This window comes from Aquila chrysaetos, chromosome 2, assembly GCF_900496995.4.
Source record: "Aquila chrysaetos chrysaetos chromosome 2, bAquChr1.4, whole genome shotgun sequence".
In the NCBI taxonomy this organism is placed as follows: Eukaryota; Metazoa; Chordata; class Aves; order Accipitriformes; family Accipitridae; genus Aquila; species Aquila chrysaetos.
Window position 1 is genome coordinate 45,696,201 of NC_044005.1, and position 19,014 is coordinate 45,715,214.

General features: G+C 34.1%; 1 protein-coding gene across 5 annotated transcripts in view; it reads left to right on the forward strand.

The window, feature by feature from the left end:
• FUT8 (fucosyltransferase 8) overlaps window positions 1-19,014 on the forward strand; it is a 137,325-nt gene that overhangs the window by 67,273 nt on the left and 51,038 nt on the right. For 4 of the 5 annotated variants that reach the window (XM_029999176.2, XM_029999162.2, XM_029999193.2 and 1 more), the window contains 3 exons: window positions 8,820-8,935; window positions 9,084-9,249; window positions 16,238-16,352. In XM_029999176.2, the coding sequence (XP_029855036.1) occupies window positions 8,820-8,935; window positions 9,084-9,249; window positions 16,238-16,352 (397 nt within the window). Of the gene's footprint in view, window positions 1-6,332; window positions 6,450-8,819; window positions 8,936-9,083; window positions 9,250-16,237; window positions 16,353-19,014 lie in introns of all 5 variants that reach the window. The other variant, XM_029999208.2, reaches the window with a different exon arrangement.

Consider the following 19,014-nt stretch of genomic DNA (forward strand, 5'->3'; position numbering starts at 1 on the left):
TTGCTATTTTGGTTCATAAATCATAGGAAAAATTACGGAATTGCACAAATCTCTGTTTTCCTTATTAGGGTGTTTTATGGTTCTAGTCCTGCTCTTGTTACCTTATCTTTAAGTCAGTTTGTTTCTTCCCTTTATTTTAATGAAATTACACATAGGTACTCTGTAGCAGTGAAATGAATACCTTTCCTCTTAACCTTGTTCTGATGTTTCTTCTGGCGCATTCTCTCTCTTTCATACATAGCCAGGGGTATTTGGTCTGGTGGCTGGGTTGACTTCCCTGCCTTACTGAAATCTCTTTTCACTGCACTCTGTTCCTGCTTTCTGGAATGCACTGTAGATAATGGCTGCATGCTAACGAGGCTTCTTAGCTTAGCAAAACAGATGTCTTCATTTTGAATGTATCAGCCCTGAAGAAGTACCTTGGTATTCATGTGGTGCTGCGCAGAGGTGGAGAAATGCTGCTGACCAAAGTGCCCTCTACACTAAGCATAGATAATCTTCACCTTGAGTAATATGGCCATAAATGGCCGAGAGGTCTGTGGTTCTCCATGCTCAATTTCTTAATGTATGATAACAACTGCATTGGCAAAAAGTTTGATATATTTTTGTTGACAAAATGGTGTAATGTAGAGTATGCTGCTATGAAGAAACTTAAGCAAGATCCTATATTTGAATAAAATACAATATCTTTAAATTCCTTTAATATTAGACAATAATAGTCAACCTTAGGGTTTCTTGCCTCAGTGGGGGAAATATTTGGACTTGATTGTGAAGATTACCACCCTCCATGCTTTTAGCCCCCCATGTTTGGCTGACTTGAATAAATGGTGATGTGATGTATTGGACAGTCATTGAAATATAACCACTTCAAATTACGCAGTGACTAGAAGAGAGTAAATGTTCTTGATTTTACTTATGACAGGGTACTCTCTTCCTCTCAAGGAGGCGGCAATAGGGACAGGAGATGCATAGATACAGGCTAAGCTATATTTTAGGCAGTGATGATTTTTCTAAACACCTTTCTCTGTTTCCCTAACCTATCTATATTCAGATAAATATTACCTTTTCAGTGGCCAAGTGTTAAATAATAGCTTATAGTGTTGATAATTTCCCATGATTTATAGAAATAAAAACATTAGTTTAGTTCTAATGTAAACATGTTAGAATAGAACATTCCAACATTCCTTCTCTATGCTTCAGTTAATTGAAACAGCAAGTTTCTAGAATTAGATTAGGTGATCCAAAACTCTCTTAACTGGACTCTGTTCAGCTTCTTTTTTATGGATATGTTGCTGAAAAATATTTCTGAGACCTTTCTTCAAAGTGGTTGTATGTAACCACAGGAGAATCTGAAACTCTTGCATGAGAAAGCCTAAAATGACTTTAAATGCCAATTTGATCAGCAACATATCTCCAGGTTCAGTAGTCAGTGCTGGCCAGAAATGAGCCAGCTTGGGACTGGAAGATATTCAGGCATAGTTTTTTGCTGGAAGTGATCTGAGATTGGTGAAGTACTAGACTTTGAAGGAAGTGATGTATCACAACGTAGAGCCTTTTCATTATTTTTATTGAGCAAAATCCATGATACTCTTTTTATAGAAACTTCACAAGTAGGTTTGAGAAATATCCTGGTCAACCTGCATCATTAAGCTATTAAATCATAAATGTGATACGGAATTTCAGTATCTCATTTTTTTGTTTGCCAGACAGAACAAGTGATGTTACAAATAATTGTTAGCTTTAAAATCTTCTCATTTACAGTTTTATAGCAATATGGCTATTTAAAATGAGGCATTAGTCAATAGTCCATGGATTTAGTATCTGTGTCCTGGAAGAGATCACTGCTGCTATGAACATATATTAAAGAAACAAAACATTTCTTAACTTCAGAAATTGAAATAGAATTAGACAGAAAAGATTACTTTTGCTCCAGTTAACATCTTACAGTGAAGACATAATTTGTTTTAGGCTTTACTGATCAAAGGCAGAAAGGCTGGAGCTATTATTTGAATATTATTTAATTGCTGGAAATTTTGTCTAATTACTGATACTGGCTGTGAAATCTGAGTGGTTAAGATGGCAATCTTTACATCAGTGTAGCTTGTAAAGGGAAACCTTCTTGCCAAGTTGGATTTTGTTACACTGAGATAAAAACTTGTTTTTGCTGCCCTTCTCCACTAAGATTTTGTATCTAGAGAACTAGAGGGGGTTTTTATTTCAACAGAAAAGCAGCACACTTTTTGCAGTGAAGATACACAATGTATTATGGCAACAGGGTTAAGCTAATGCATGAAGACAAGCATATTTCAATAATAACTCTAACTTAAGGTTACTTTGGGAGGAGTTTAAACAAGATGAGAGTGCCTACCTGGAAAATTTTAACAATAAACAGGTGCCTGATTAACTGCACTAGTTCAAGTATTCTGACATAATTAGATAAAACTTTTGGATGGTAAAAAGCTCCAAGTTAACAGAATTTATCTTAGTGGGAAAAGAAGCTTTGTGAATGGTAGAAAATTACCATAATATGTGGCTGTGCCATTAATAATAGCTAGTTAGGACAGGGAGGGAGGGACAGAAAGCAGGTATGGTTACAAGAATTCAGTAATTTAATAAAAGTATAAGTTGTTGTAAAAATTCCCTTTTTGAAATTAGAGAAAACTGGTATTTAATGTTTAATTACATTGGGACCTTAGTTATATGGTAAAATACATTTCAATACAATACATTTAAATCGCCTAGCTTTTCCCATTTTAATGGGTTCCTGTGACTTCTCTGACTTTCTTCTCACCTGATAAAAGTGTCAGTCCTCTGGGATGGTTGAAAATAGGAGCTGTTTAGTTTCATCTAGCCATCCATGAATGCCAGCATACAGTGACAACAAGTGATCTTTCCACTCCGAGATTTTGAATGCTCTTTTGCTGCCAATTTATGTAGCAGCTCCTCATCCCCAAAGACAACAACAACAATAAAAAAAGAAAACCAAAAACATGCCTTATGAAACATACCTTATGTGCATACAAAATCAACTCTTCAAAAGTTGAGAAATGTTGTATCTGTGACAAAGCTTTATAAAATCTTGCTTAGCCCTTTTTTGCTCTATGATACTTAAATCATATTTGATCTTGTGATTTTTCCCCTGGTTGCTTCTTTTCACACAGAATGCATGAGGACTAGAATTAAGGTTTTAGGGCAGTAAGAGGTCTGGTTGGTTGGTTGGGTTTTTTTTGTTTTTTCCCCCAACATTTGTATGTTTGATTTCACAAACTACATCATGTTCTTCTGATTTTTATTTTTTTTTTAATATTTGTAATTTATTACCCATATTGGTTAAGGATAGTTCATATTTTTCTAAGGCTTTTTGATGAGGTTATTTTGAGATACTTTTTTTTAATATGTACCTTTGCAATAGTGCAAGTTGGAAGAGTCACATCTTTTTGAAAATTGCCTGAAATAAAAATATTCCTTTAGGAACTGAGTACACTTTTGTGGTGCACTTCTGATGACTTGAAATGACTTCAGGCACCACTTAGTGTTTACAGTGCATTTGAAAAGCCTTGGGTGAGAAGTTACTGTAGTTTTTCTTTTGCCAATATAATGCTTTGTGAAAACCTTACTTGTGGGCTATGAAGAGGCACAGATGTGTATTAGTGATGTGGAAGATAAATGGAATTACAGGTGTTTTGTATTGCCTGAGTTTTAGAAATTATGTGCGTGAATATTGTGGTATAATGAGATTTGGAGAGTTACCATAGTCTTTACATGTTTATAAACAATATTGTGTGAGCAAATCTGTTTTCATTTTAGAATCAGCCTAGATCCCATTAGTACAAAATAGTAATAAAGCTAATTTTTTTAATAGATTGTTATTTTACTATTCTATACCCAGTAGAATTGGAGGAGCCCTTTCAAGAACACTTATTACAGAAGTTGTAGATCTCACAGCAAAAAGGGAAGTCTTTACTATAATTTTTGTACTTGATAGGGAATAATAATCAGATCAAAGTATTACTTAACATTGTTTCATTGTTTGCCTGTAACGTAGTTCTACCTGAAAATTTTATTTACTAGTATGATTACGATACGACTGCTGAAGGCTGTCACTGTTGCGTCTAGGTGATATAAGGCTTTTAGAAGGAGGAGAGCTTATACTACTTTTGTAATGTCCGATTTTCTTAAATGGAAATCGGAAAAGTTGTGTGTATGCCTTCACTGTGTGCTAGACATCCTTTTTTCCAATACGTGAAAGGTTCATAGTATTCATGTGCTTCTTTGTGTCTTGCTGGGTGATACTCAAATTTTTATCTTCTATGGTGTATTAGTGCTATCGTCTCCTGGAAGGTAAACCTAGCAGTATAGGAGCCAGTAATTTCAGAGTTCTCTTCAGGGAAGTAGAGAATCTTTTCAAATATATTTATATTGTGTTCATATTACTAATACATCACATTATGTTTATATTTACTTCCTAAAGTCTACTAAATATTACATTTTGTAGAACCTGCAGGTCTTTTATTAAACTCATTAACCTGTTTCTTAATCTGAATAGGATCATGTGTTATAAAGTAGAACAGGGCTGGAAAAGGGCAAAATGTAATCAAACAAATAAAACCAAACACCAGTATTTCTAGACATTATTCTCATAGTTCTGAGTGTAGCTTCGGAAAGACGAGGTAAGATTATAATTTTGGAAGAGCACTATAGTTGCTTTAATGTAGTTGGCACTGAGGCTGGTATAGAATCCAAACTCAGGATCAATTATCATAAGCAAATCTATTAAAGTACTTCAGTCAATTACTTAGGGCAGTTGTTGGGCCCAATAAGGCTGTAGTAAGCATTGAAAGGGACTTAGATACAAGAATAGCTTTGGGTTGATAAAAATTTAAATATTATTTTAAAGTACTGTTTTCTATTACATGTATTTAAAGTGTCTCAAGTTTGAAGCTGTGGGTATTGCACAGGCCAATGTGTGAGGGAGGAAAATCATGGAACTATATGGTATGCATCTCTGCGCTCTGTATTGGTTTTTGTGCAATTCTGAATTAAGGGAAGGGACACATCTTCAGTGGGTATAGATCAGCACCGATCAGAGCTGTGCTGACTTAAATTGATAAGGGATGCTGCTCACTCTTTATTTGCAGGTAACATTGAGTGTTTTCTTTCATTTTTATATACTGAGGAGGTTTTATCTTAGAAGGGTGAAGTGACAACTTATATTCTTGTTGTTTGTTTGTGTGTGTTAGTGGTCATTAATAATTAAACATTGTTTTCTTCTTGGGGAAAAAAAAAGTGAAAGAAGAGAAGCCAATCAATCATAATGTGGCTTTAGTTAGTTATATACATTGCAGCTCCATAGAAAGAACTTGGAAAGATATAAATGAAAGAATGAGAAAATATTTGACTGTGAACTTGTGAAATCTTATGTTTTTCCTTTTGCTGATGAATTAGTGTAACCTTTTAAATACCTTGGAAATAGGAAAAGGTTAGAATGTTTTTTATAATTTATTTTTTGTTTTAAAATATTTCTACAATTATTTTACACAGTATGGCAGTTCTTCCAGCGAAATTGAACATCACTACAATTAATTTTTGAGAGGTTCTTTTTGCCTTCAGAGATTCAGATTAGAGATTGCTGCTTTGCCATTGCCCCTCTATGTTACCTGAAGGTTATAAAAAAGTGGCCTCAGTGATACGGATGATGTACACAGAATTCTTTTTTCTGTCTTTAAGTGTAGCTAGATTACTAAACAAAGGGCAAAGCAGAAAGTGGTTATCTCTACAACATAATCTTTTTTGATGTTTAAAGTTATACAGTAATATCTTTATTTGATATGAGTTCATTATGGAAAAGATAATTCATATTAGTACAAAATGATAGGAAACAGTATGTAAAAATCACACCTTCTAAGTATTGAGAAAAATAATTAAATCAAAACCACTATTTGGTGTATTATCATGGCTGCCCATGTAAGTGGATTACAATTTTATTTTGTATTTATAACTTAATTTACAATGTCATCATAGCAATAAGTGGAGGGTATTCCATGCTAGATGCTTACTGACATGTTCTTTTATTGTTGATTAGAATCGTAATAGTTTAGATAAACTTACTTTAAACTCACTTCTCAAATTTTAAGGAGCAAGTCACTTGTCAGGACTTATTTTGGTATGAAAATTTATGTATATGTTTTTCAACAGGCATTCTTATTCATAAGTATGCGTTATTCCTAGGATATTCTGCACTAGAAGTTACCTACATAGATGATGCCATGAGTATAGATAAGGATTTTAATTCAAACACTTCTCCCTCAAATGTTGCCTTATCTCCAACTCAGTTGATGTACTTGTAGAGGGCAGTAACAAGCAAGCTGTGCTGGTTGCAGAGAAGAACCTTTTCCTTAATTTTGAGACTGGATGAAAGTGAGGAAGACAGCAGTTCCAAGTCTGATGAGGTAACAGATGTAGAGACAAAACTGCAAAAAGAATAACTTATTTTAGTTTTATCCTAAAATGATGTAATTTTTGAAAGTTCAAACACCTAGTTTAGGAGAGTGGCCCCCACTCCCATCCTAGCTCCTTTTGTCTAACAACCTAAGTATAGTAAACGTTTTTATTGCAATATGCCAAAGCAAGTTGAATGTTAAATGGCATGTACTTTTCTTTTTTAAAATCTTAATTGTATCAAATGGTCAGAATTATTGTGCTTCTTTCATATCATCCACAACCATCCTTCTGTAGGATTCTGTAATTGCTACTTTAACAGACTTTCCTTGTGTTCAGAGGATGTGTGTGCTGTCTGAATATTTCTTATGGTAATGAATTTGTATCCTTTTACCTTAGTGTTCTTCACAAATTCTACCTTTAGGGAATGTGACTTAAGCAAGATAAGCCATTCCATTTTTCTTGGTAATTTTGTGGTTAGTTGTCCTGTCACAATCCACATTGTGCTACCAAGTTGGCACATCACAAATATATTTCAACCTTGTGGTTTTAAACTAGTGCAAGACCTTAAATGTGTTTCAATATGCTTTTTTTAAAGGTTTGTTTTTATTGTCTTGTACATGGCAATACAGTATTGTATCTCAACATGGTATCATACTGTACATTCATACAGAGGGAGTATATTTAGGGAGTGCACATGTTTAAGATTAGAATATTTTCCTCAATTTTGTCATGCTTCTTCCCTCAGTGCATAAAAAAGCAGATATATGACCAGTTATTGATAATTCCTTTTTATTTACCATGGTAGCTTTAAAACACAAATAAATATTTTGCAATAATTTAATTATCCCTAATTTTCTTTCAATAGGGAGCTTTAAGAGTGCAGAATTTTTTACTACATTTCTGTCAGGCTTCGTAGCTTCCTCTTCCACCTCTCCCACTGCCTTCTGAAAAAAGGGGCTTAAATGCTATGCTTTGTGTGATATACCTTTCTGATGCTCACATTAGGTATTTACTCCCTTCAAATGTTCCAGTGAAAAAGGACTTTTCGTCAGTTCCTAAATTTTTATTGGTATTTAATTATCCAGATCTGAGAGACATTAAAGTTAATGACATCTCACTAGGATCTTTACAATGCTGTCATTTTTGATTTAGGGTGAAGATACTCCCTCTAACCACTATTTTCTCTATGCTAGAGGCATCTTTTGTCTGGCAAGGGGTCTTCCCGTATGGTGCCTTGAAACTCTGTGTATGTGTGTGTGGAGAGAATATCCCTTTCTTCTTATGCTCATACTCTGTTACAAATGAAGAATCATCTTTATGTTCTGCAAGAATTCTGTATTCTTTACAGTTTTCAAGACTTTTCATTACACATGTGCTTCCTCTTTTCCTTTTCAGGGTCAGCTCTTACAAAAGTCTTATAAAAGGTGGAATAATTTTTAACCCTTGGATCTACCAGAAGTGTCATTTCTCTCGAGATGAAAGGGGTTTTTATTTTCCCTGCTTTAAATTTTAATTTGTGAGGTGAATAGACGATCCATAAAATTTCTATACTGTAATAATTTCAGTTTATTAATATGTGGATTCAAGCTGAAATGATGTTCAAACCTCAGTAATAGCCTCATGGCTGATTTATGGCTTATAGATTTCAGGATACATATTTCAGTGCTTCTCCTGTGCTCACATACCAGAAATTTCACAAATGGATGTTACAGTTGCTGGTGATGTTTTAGGTGACCAGCAGTTTAGAATACCAGAGTTGTCATAAAAAAAATTATCACGATGGTACACTTAAGAAGCTAGGATCTTGTTCTGAGTCCAGAAAATACACTGAAATCTTCTTGTGCCAATATGTAGGAAGACTTGACTTAAAAGTGAAGTTCCAGTGCTGGAGTTCTTTTCCTCTAAGGATATATGGCCAGCATTCAAGTCTAGAATGTATTTCCTGTGTGAATATAAAAAGTAGCCAGAACTTGAGTCTTGTGAAGGCACATCCCTTGATTAGGCTTTGCTTGTGTGCCAGTCAGTCCAACAAATGGTCTGAGTTAAGCTGCTGCAAATAATATTTTCACAAGTAGAGCTGAGGACTGCTCTTGTCAGTGAGTGGAGGTCTTGTAAACAGCACAGTTTAACACCAGGTTGAATTTGTGTGCTGCAGCTATGTTATGAACTGTTTTTCTCCTATGGGATTGAGGTTTTAAATTCTCTATTTATGTTAATATGTTTAATTTCTTCTGGTTTTAAGAAAATGCCAAAAAGGCTGATAAGAAAAACAGTATGGAACAAAAATGGCAGGAGAGCTGAACTGTTAATGCAAATAATTTATCAAATAACAATTACATTTTATAAATAATATAATTTCTTTATTTTCTATATCCTAGGATACCAGATGGTCCCATTGATCAAGGACCAGCTGCAGGAAAGGTACATGCTTTAGAGGAGCAACTTTTAAAGGCCAAAGAACAGATAGAAAACTATAAGAAGCGGACAGGAGATGGTTGGTAGATAAGTTTTCTTTTACTTCTGAAACAAGTTTTGGTATTCCTTATCACAAATGTATCGATTTCATAACAAATAATTCAGCTACAAGTGCTGATGCTTTTATGCTTTTTTTTTTTTTTTTTTTTTTTTTTTTTTCTTAATAGGAGGCCTTGGAAAAGACCATGAAATATTGAGGAGGAGGATTGAAAATGGGGCTAAGGAACTTTGGTTTTTCCTCCAGAGTGAACTGAAGAAGTTGAAAAATCTAGAAGGAGGTGAACTGCAAAGACGCATTGATGAATTTCTGTCTGATTTGGGTCATCAGGAAAGGTACTTGTATTAGTCGATTCTGCATATGTGTTGTAAGGATTATGGATTGATTTAACTAAACTACTGATATACTTCTTAAAAATCTCTTAGGCTAAATTACTGGTATGTGGGCTAAAATATCATGTCTGAAGCATGAACATGAAATTATTACTTGTATTTCATGGGACAAAGTATATATCCAGTTTATGTCACTATAGCTTAGAGTATGACCCTTTAACTTGATATATTTTCATTTTTGTAATCAGAAGACCTGGGTCCTGGCTGCCAGTTGTTGCTTTCCAGTTACATCTGTCTATATATGCTTATATCTGCATATTTGTACATATAACAAAACCATTAAAAAAAACCTTAAAAATATTTATTTTAGGTATCTGATTGTGCCTTTCATAAATACTAGAATATAAGTTACATTGATCGTTGGGATATTATATAATTGGAATTACTTTAAAATTGGGTAATATCTTAATTTCAGGACTAATTCTCATTCTGAAAAGTCACTTATTTTTGTAATTAGAATTTAACAGAATATTTCAGATAGAAATTACCTTTAATTACACTGTCATTATTACGTTGTTCAAAGATGTGTTGGAATTATATTTTCAGTTGTTGTTGGTCTTCTGGCCTCCCCATTGTTGAAGTACTTCTTGTATTATACTAAAACGTTCTGTATGAGTTTTGCTCATGCTGAACAAAATTAATCCAGGAAGTGTTAAAAATTCAGTAAAATCTGTCTGTAAGCCTATTATATTTATAACTCTGTTCCCAACAGGACTGCAATGGCAATTTGTGTCTCATTAGTAAACAGTCATAAGAAAATAGTTGAATTAACTAAATATACCACCTTAAACAAGTATCTCTTTTCCAAAAAAAGCTGTGATCTGCTTGTGTGAACATCAGTAGTAAAGCATGAGCCTTCAAAATACTATAGTAAAAGGAAAAAAATAGTAAGAATTTTCAATTATTTGGAAATAATGTAAACACTATTTAGAACAGTTTAAAAATAATATGAATTTGATTATTAATGTGGGCAAATAATATAGTCCATTAAATTTTGTAATTTAATATTCCACAATTCCAAAACCCAGTTTGTCACAGATTGATGGAGTTTAAAGAGAGAAGGGACCATTCAATTATCAAGAGATATTATCTATATAAAATAAGCTATTACATTTCATCCAATTATTTCTCTGCTGAGTGCAATTATGTATGTTTGACTGAAATAAAAGTAGAGCTTGGCTGAAGCAGAATTTTCCAAAAGACTTGAGATCTTCAGTTTAACAGTCAACTGACAGAGAAGCTGCCACTTCCCTGGACAGTTTCGTTTCAATAGTTACCTCCACCCAGAAATATTTGCTCTCCAGAGAACTTATTTCTATTTGGGTTTCTTGGACTTAAGGTCATTGATTCCTGATGTACCTTTTAAACTATCTGTTCCAAAACTGGAGCAAGTAGTCTCATGCCGGACTTACTGATGTCCGTCATGAGAACAAAATCACTTGTGTACACATTTACTGCTCTGTTTGTATAGCCAGGATCACATCAGGCAGTTGCCACAGTGGAACCTTGAATAATGTTGTATGTTTGATGCCAGAAAGTTTTTATGTCCCTGCCTCCCAGGATGAATCCTTTTCTTATTCCTTTCCTTCCTACACCAATAACTATTAATTCATTAGGCCCAACTTGCAAGTTTCTGTATTTCTGACAGCCTTATCTTCACATCTCTCGGTACTTCAGGATGAGGTGAAACCCATACTAGAAACGCATACTTGTTTGCATTGAATAATAAAAGTCTTCCTCACAGGCCTCTGGAAGTTGAGATGAATGCCACTGTGGAAGTCCAAAACCACTGTGGTACTCGAGACGTTTGTATATGATGCAAGCAATCACAGTTGCTGTCTTTTTTTTCTGTATTTAGGAATTTTCTTGTTGAATAAAAGTATTCTTTAGACTAACACAGTGGTTATCAAAAGCAGAATGTCCTGGAGTCTGTTGAGTCTTAGTAGTAGATCTGTGTAGACCTTCCTGGTGGTGAGGTCCCCAAAGAAGACTAAAAGTCATTTAAGCTAAAACCAAACAGCCAGAAACTAGGTTTTATTAAAATAAAATGTAGAAATTTTTTTTTTTGCGATATGGAAATTCAAAGCAATTGCATAAAAGAAAATAGATACAAAAATGTTTCTACAATATTCAGCCTGTGTTCCCGGTGTATTTACAACATTGGCTTCAGGCAATAGAATTATCTTGCATTGCAGAATGCTCTTCTTGGTTGCCTCTAGTCCTGAGGAAGTTCGTTCTTTTCCCTTTGAGGTCAGGCTGTCTGCTTCTTTCCCTTTAATCTTTCAGTCTTGCTGCGTGACTTGCAGGAAAACTCCCAGCTCCTTGTGGGCACATCCTTTGGCCTGTGATGCACTGCTGTCTCTGGGGTGTTCTTTTCCCTTAGGATACACAGCAGCTCCTCAGGGAAGGAGCGGTCTCTTTTTCCCTCCACATGGTCCATCTGGTCTCTTCTCCTGAAAGGAACATAACATAAGTTTAGAATGAACAAATCAGATGCTCTCGTTCACTCTGAGAATCATAACTTTTTGGTGGGTTGTTTTGTTGTTGCCTTTTTTTTTTTTTTTTTTTTTTAAGTACATGCATACTTGTTGATCTTTTTAAGGGATTTAACAAGTTGCTGAATGCCCTTTTGTTGACGGTGATGTCTTAAAAAATTGTTACCTATGTATCTTAGATAAACGGAACACTGCATGTGAAGCTGGTATTACTTGTTTTTATGTATATATATACATAAACATATATATCTTAGATATTTAAATATATATTATAATCTAATATTTGGATTAGAAAGATTAGTGTTAATTATAAGTACTTAAAGAAGTTTGTAATGCCCTCCTTATGTGGGAAAGCACATAAAGGTGTGGGTAGTGATCAAATGATGTAGTAACTATGTAAGGAAAGTGGCTAGTATTTTTTTTTTTTTGTTTGTGAGGAAAGCCTGTTGTGTCATAGGGGAGACTTCTGGATAAGTAGCATTAGAGTTCTTTGTTAATCTTGGTGCTGTTATGCAAATGGTCTACTAGTAATATGATAGTGCTTCTCTTGTTGGATGCCTTAATCACTATTTCTTGGCTGTGTCCTAGGGGTTGTGTAGATTTTCTCCCAGAGAGTGTTGGTCTTAGCAGATGTTTTTGTCCAGTATTTCACTACTGATTCTGTTTAAGAAACAATGTAGCCCGATGCAGATTTTCTTGCATTACAGACTATGTAACTGTATTCTTGTAGTTGCACTAGGGAAGAGGGTTGTTGAGAGTAACTTCATCTTAACAGTGGAAAGACTATTTAATATAGAGTTAACAAAAAAGAACAGATTAGTCCTCTAGTTGGCATGATTGTTTTCTATGTTGGCATTACGTTGTTTGCAAAGTGACTGTTACCGACTTAGTTTCATTCCTTCTCCTCCTGGAGAACAGCTGTCATCAGGGCTTTTGTGATTGCTGGCCAAGGTTTGATACATAGTGTTTGGGCATATTTTCACATTATTTCCCTTGAATTTGGTGGAACATATCACAATTTTTTCTTTGAGTTTTTATTCGTTGATGCAAAGTTTCTAGGAGCATTAAATGCAATTTTGTCATGTGGCTGGAATAAATGTCTAGACTGATCTTTAAAAATGTGTTAAAAATGCCCACCCTCCCCACTTTGTTTGTGACAATAAAATGCAGATGAAATATATAGCCAGATTCTATACTCCATTCTGCTTTCCAGGAGCAAAATGCTTTTAAGAGCAACTCTGAGATTTAATTTATGATATGAAACAAAAATAACAACAACAAATTGATATTGTTAGTTCATAACACAATGAAAGACCAAGTTTGACTTACTAAATATCTGCAATGCCACTGTCTGAAATTCTTTCAGCCATTTTACCACCCGCAATAGGCTCTAATAATCCTGTGCAGGCTCATCTTTTGTCTGCACTTAGCTATCTTGGGCTCATGGATTACCAGCCCATCTACTTTTTAGCTCTCCACATGGAGCCTGACTCTGGTCTTTGGTATTAGTCTGTGTCTCTTCTAAATCTGTATTAGTAAGCCATCGTGATGGTCTGTCACACTCAAAAGAACCTAGCAGATGTAAACCTAAAAAATGCACATTTCCCAGCAGTAGCAATCAAAGAAATGTCTCTGTGACTGAAAGTGTGTTAAAATTACACTACCCTATAATCATTTCTGTGTGATAACACCTGTGAATTTTTCAGTTCCTGGTTTCCTTCAGAGTTTTATAAGAGTAAATTTTTTTTAAAAGAGATTGTGGATGCTATCCGAAAACTCTTGCATGAATTCATAACATTGCCCACAAATTATTTGATATTCTTTATGGTTTGTACAGAGCAAAGCTGCCTTTCCCTAAAGTGTTGAGTCACTGAGGCTGTGTAAGGACTCTCTCATCATTCCTCTTACCTCAAAAATCATGGAAAATAATTGTATTTAATCTGTAAGGCCGATTATTTAAACTTACCTACTGCCTTTGCTTTGTCATGATCACCATGGCCAATAATATAAAAAATAAAATTTGGACAACACTTTTTTTTCCTTAGAAATAGGAAAAACTACTTAACTGCTGAGAGGGAAAATGTTTTTTTTTAATTGATAGGCCTTGTATTTTCAGTTATTTTATGCCAATATTTAATAGAAATATATTTGTATAAAGTAAAAGGAGAGCATACTGATTACTTACATCATAAGTACAGAAAAGACTTTTTTAAGGCCAGTGAAAGAGAGCATTTGAAAATTGTTTAAAATGTGGCTGTGGTTGCGCAGCTGCTTTTAATGATAGTAGAGGATTTTTTTTTAAATATTTAGACCTAAAATTCATAGTTTTTCTTTAAACATCCAACATGATTGCATCCTGATTGGGAAGAAAAAATATATTTAAACTCCCAAGAAAATGCATGGGTTTCCTTTTTTAATTTGTCTACTAGCCTGTAATGCTTTCTATAAATTGGAAAACACTGCTTTAAGAGGAACAGACTCTTTATCTGTTATTTGTATATAATCCATTGTATTAGATCTACTGCATCATTAATTCTGTTCTAATTGTCCCTAAACTGTGTTTGCATGTTACTTTGAGTATTATGTGTATTTAATAGCTAGTGATTTGACACTAGTTACCTGATGATACTTTCAACTGTTTTAATTTTTGTACAAAGCCAGAGTAGAGTGTTTCAAGCTCAGTGACCTTGTAAAAGAAAATCCAGCTGATATAGTTTGAGAATGTAAATATGGTACTTCCAATTGATTGACAGAAGGTGAACATTACTGCTGCTGAACAATTTGGGTATAATGTTTAATACAGCAACAGTAGATGATACAGTAAGTCAGTGTCATTGTTATCCTGTGTAGAAGTATCGGTATGAAAACCAGAATGAGTGCATGAGAATGGAAAGATACAGATCCATAAATTCAGTTATTAGTGAGAGAAAGTTGTCTGATAACTCTGCTGGTAGATAGCTCTGTCCCAATTAGATTTATCTCAATATTTACCACTTGAAATACTGCGTCATTGGAAATAGTTGCCCAATACGGATACCGTCATCTGCCCCTCTCCCACTTGCTAAGCTTATTTACAAGGGATAGCCTTAGCTAACTAGGTTTGTGGTTCCAGTACTAACAAGTGCTGCCAACAATGGTGTCTTGTATTACTTCGCTGACAAGACCACCTCAAAGGTTGTTAGGAAATATGCTTGTCTTCCTCTCACACGCTTTTTTGTCACCTCCCAAATTTCTCTGCCTTTGTTCTGTTGCATTTCTTCCTAGTGATCAAACTTGTGGCTTATCAAGATTTTCAGGCAATAAATTGCAACATCTGAAGTTCAGATGAAAGAATTAAGAAAAGTGGTTCAAACTTGAAACTTTAATATTGTTATGGAGAAATGTTTAGCAACTTTAAATATTCTCAGTCTATAAAGCCAACTCTGAAACTATTGGTTCTGAATTGGGCTACCTGTTACTTGTAAAATAGCCATTAATGTTTTTACAAATATTTTCAATAGTTTGCCTCTAGTTTTGTATTTCTTCCCAAGAGGCACAGATATAAAAAAATCTTTTCCTGGATGGTACTGCTTGGGCTGTTTTTCACAAAATTCCTGGCTAATCTTAGCAAATAAATGTCATATACCATTTTTCTTCTCGTGACAAGAAGTTCTTTATCCTCTTATTTGGGCACTGAAATGTGATAACTCTAAGAGGATCTCTAGTGTATTAGATAACCTCAATTTAATATTTGATACTTCCTCAAAATTCATGTTTTGTATTCTAGACTTGTAATATGGTTGCGAGTCTGTTTTGAAGTTTTAAGTTTAAAATTTTTTTTCCATTTGAATATTAGTAGCATGCAGTCGTTCCAAGCAGGCAGAACACTTACCTTCTTCCAGAGTCAGAAGGAGCTCCGTGGTATAGAAAATACTGTTTACTAAGCCTTGTAATAATATTCTATAGTTAGTCTTCACTAATAAAAATAGGATTACTGCTGTACCTGTGCTAAAGACATTTGTAATATTATATTCTATACAAGCATAGTAAGACGATTGTAGGAGGCAAAGTAACAATGCATTATAATAGAAGCTACTGTAGGAATCACTATTGCATTTTCATGTGGGGCCACTGGATAATGTATCTAGCATGGAACTATTCTTTCTTTTTAGTTTCCTTTAGCACATACCAGAAACAAATGCTTTATAGAGTTTTTCTAACCCATCTCCTGTTTAATACTATAATTACTCATGGGTATGGAACATATGTTAAATGGAGGACATTCTTTCTTGGCTGCTGTTTGGATTGTGGCGTAGGAGGTGGCATGAAGAAACTGTTTTTGAGGCTATAATTGAAATATCTGTTTAATTTGTCTTTGGTTTCATCTAATCTTCCAATTTAGTAATGTTAAGATTGTTTCCCATTTTTTTAAGGTTGTTTTCTATTGTTGTTTACAGGTCGATAATGACCGACTTGTACTACCTCAGTCAAACAGATGGAGCAGGAGATTGGCGAGAAAAAGAGGCCAAAGATCTAACAGATTTGGTACAGAGGAGAATAACTTATCTACAGGTAAGAGGGTAGAGCTTTTAAATCAAGGTAAACTTTTTAAAAATCCATGTATATATAGAGCTTAGCTATACCCTTGTAATAGAATAATTACATGACAGTTTTAAGTGTTTGTGTATGAATGAATTACAAAAGAAATTAGAATGCTTGTTTCAAACGTTATTTTATATGTATATGGAGTGATAGTATTTCAAGGAAATCTTTGGGGTTTTGGGTTTTCATTGTAGCTTGTTTTGGGCTGGTTGGTTTGTTTGTTTGTGGTTTTTTTTGGATCTGTGTTTTTCACTGGACTGTACTTACCTGTTTGGACTCTTTGTTTTATTATAGAAGATAAGTCTCTGGTTTCTATTTTTGATTCTTTAGAGTATCAGAATGCATACATATGTTTGCACAGTGTTAAAAATAAAAATATGACAGTCCTTGTATGAAACTTCTGAACAAGCAGCCCACTTTCAAAAATTTGAGTGTGCAAAATTGAAGTGCTTGTATAGTATATTGTCCAGCCCTAGACTGCTTCAACAGATGTGTGAGGCTTTTCATAGATGCTCATATTTGTGAGTGCATAAAGCCTTTTTAATACATGTGCTTGTGTGTGTCTATAAAATTTAAACAAAACTTGATGTGAGGGTTTGGGGACCTTTATTCACGTATGAATGCATGCAGCTATTCATAGAGTGATCAAAAAGATATTTGATGTAGTCTGTTTTATTTGTACTTGGTTTGTTTTTCCTTGTGTGTGTGCACCTCACCACTCTGTATTGTGTGGTCACCCTTAATGTGTGATCTTTTCTCTATATAAATGGCTAAATTAGTTTCTCAGATTTTCATTATTTCACATTTCACAGTTCAGCTATTGGAACCTTCTCTTCTGTGACCAAGCTATGTATTTGTTGCTTGTTAAATAAAAAAGACACACTTCCATTGAAAAAACTCCCTGTAAATTATGCAGGAGACATCACTTTATTGTCTTCTTTCAACTCCTTCTTGAGAACTGTTGCTCATTCTTTCATTTTCGATGTCACTGTTTGGCAATGGTATACTGTAACTACTTTTCAGGATGATAAATATGGCCTTTCTCTACCTTTTTCTCTTCTTTCACCGTATCCATTTGTTGTCTTATCTAAGCATGTGTATGTCTCTGGAGAGTGATTGTCTTCCTATTGTATGTTTTACAGTGTTCAGGGCCTTAGTTCAAGACTAGGACCTCCAAGTATGTACAATGAGTAACAAAAGTAAAAGGAGTTTAGGAGAACAGAAGCTCAAAATCGAAGCATTAAATAAATGCTTACATTGTTTTCTAGTGAATTTGAAATTAATTTACTTACTGAGCAAAGAGCTGGGAGCCCAATTAGCTCCTCCTAAAATTTATTTAGATGTGTATAATCTATGATAAAGGGCTTTTCTCTCTATAGAGGTAATTTATTCTCATTTAAAAATAAATGTAGAAACAATATTAAGAATGAAACCAGTGCCAAGTCACAATACATACAGAATCCAAATATTTCATATTAGTAGCACAACTGGTTAAAGCCTTTCAGAAAGTGTATTATATCCTCAGGCACTTCCAAGAAAGGTAACTATCTTTATCCTCATTATCTTGAGAAGGAAGCCTGGTGATGAGCATGAGCAGGTGATTTACAGAAAGTTACGGCATTAGGTTCAGAATTAGAATTAGGTCTAACATCCTTGGCTCAATTTCCATCATACAGGCCATTTTTGTTTCTGTTTTATTTATAAATTTGTTAAAAAGGACTCAATAATAAAAATTTCTGTCATGGGAAGAACTGAACATTTTTTCATGTTTATGCATTTAAAATACGAAATTAATCATTATGGGTTCATCCCGTAACACTGAGACACACATAAGAAAATCAGTATTTCCCTCCTCCCCCTGCCCCCACTTTTTTTTTAAATAAGTTTTAGTATTTTCTGTATTACAGAGGAAATGACACTGGTTTTTGTTTTATTAAGTATTCTCTGGTAGATGATAGAAATTAGGAACACATAAGTGTATTACTGCTGCACATCAAATGCTATGACTTTCACATGGAAGGATCTAGAAACTATACAGAAGGGACATGTTTCCTTAGTAATTGTCTTTGAGGTTTAAGTTGAAGAATGGTGATATGTATTTTCCAAAAAGCTTTGAGAAATGTTGATATTTTTAGCATTATAACTGTGCAGGTCATCAAAAATAGCACTAAATTATTGGGTTTAGCAAATATACAGCAACACATTAAAAATTATTTGGGTATTTTATGAACAAATAATGTTACCCTGTTTATTCTATATGTCTTTTAGGTTAGTTGAAACATTTTAGCTGTATTGGATGCTTAGTTTTGTTGTAATAAAATGTGAAATAGAAATATGTGATGAGTCCTTTCTCACTGAGCTATTATTTCTTTCATATGCTTACTGTGTTTCTTTTTATTAATCTCTTTTCAGGCTAAACATACTTAAAATTTTCAAACATTCTTCATGTGTGAGAATTTATAATACCTGTAATTTTTTCTTCCTGATGTCTTCCCTTAACACTAATTCTTCACCAGGCTATTAGAAGTGAGCATCCACTAGTTGACAAATGACAATAGGCTATTGATTTATAGAATAGCACCAAAATATGTTTTTCTTATCTTGCATTTTATGCAGTCTAAGGTATTACTTA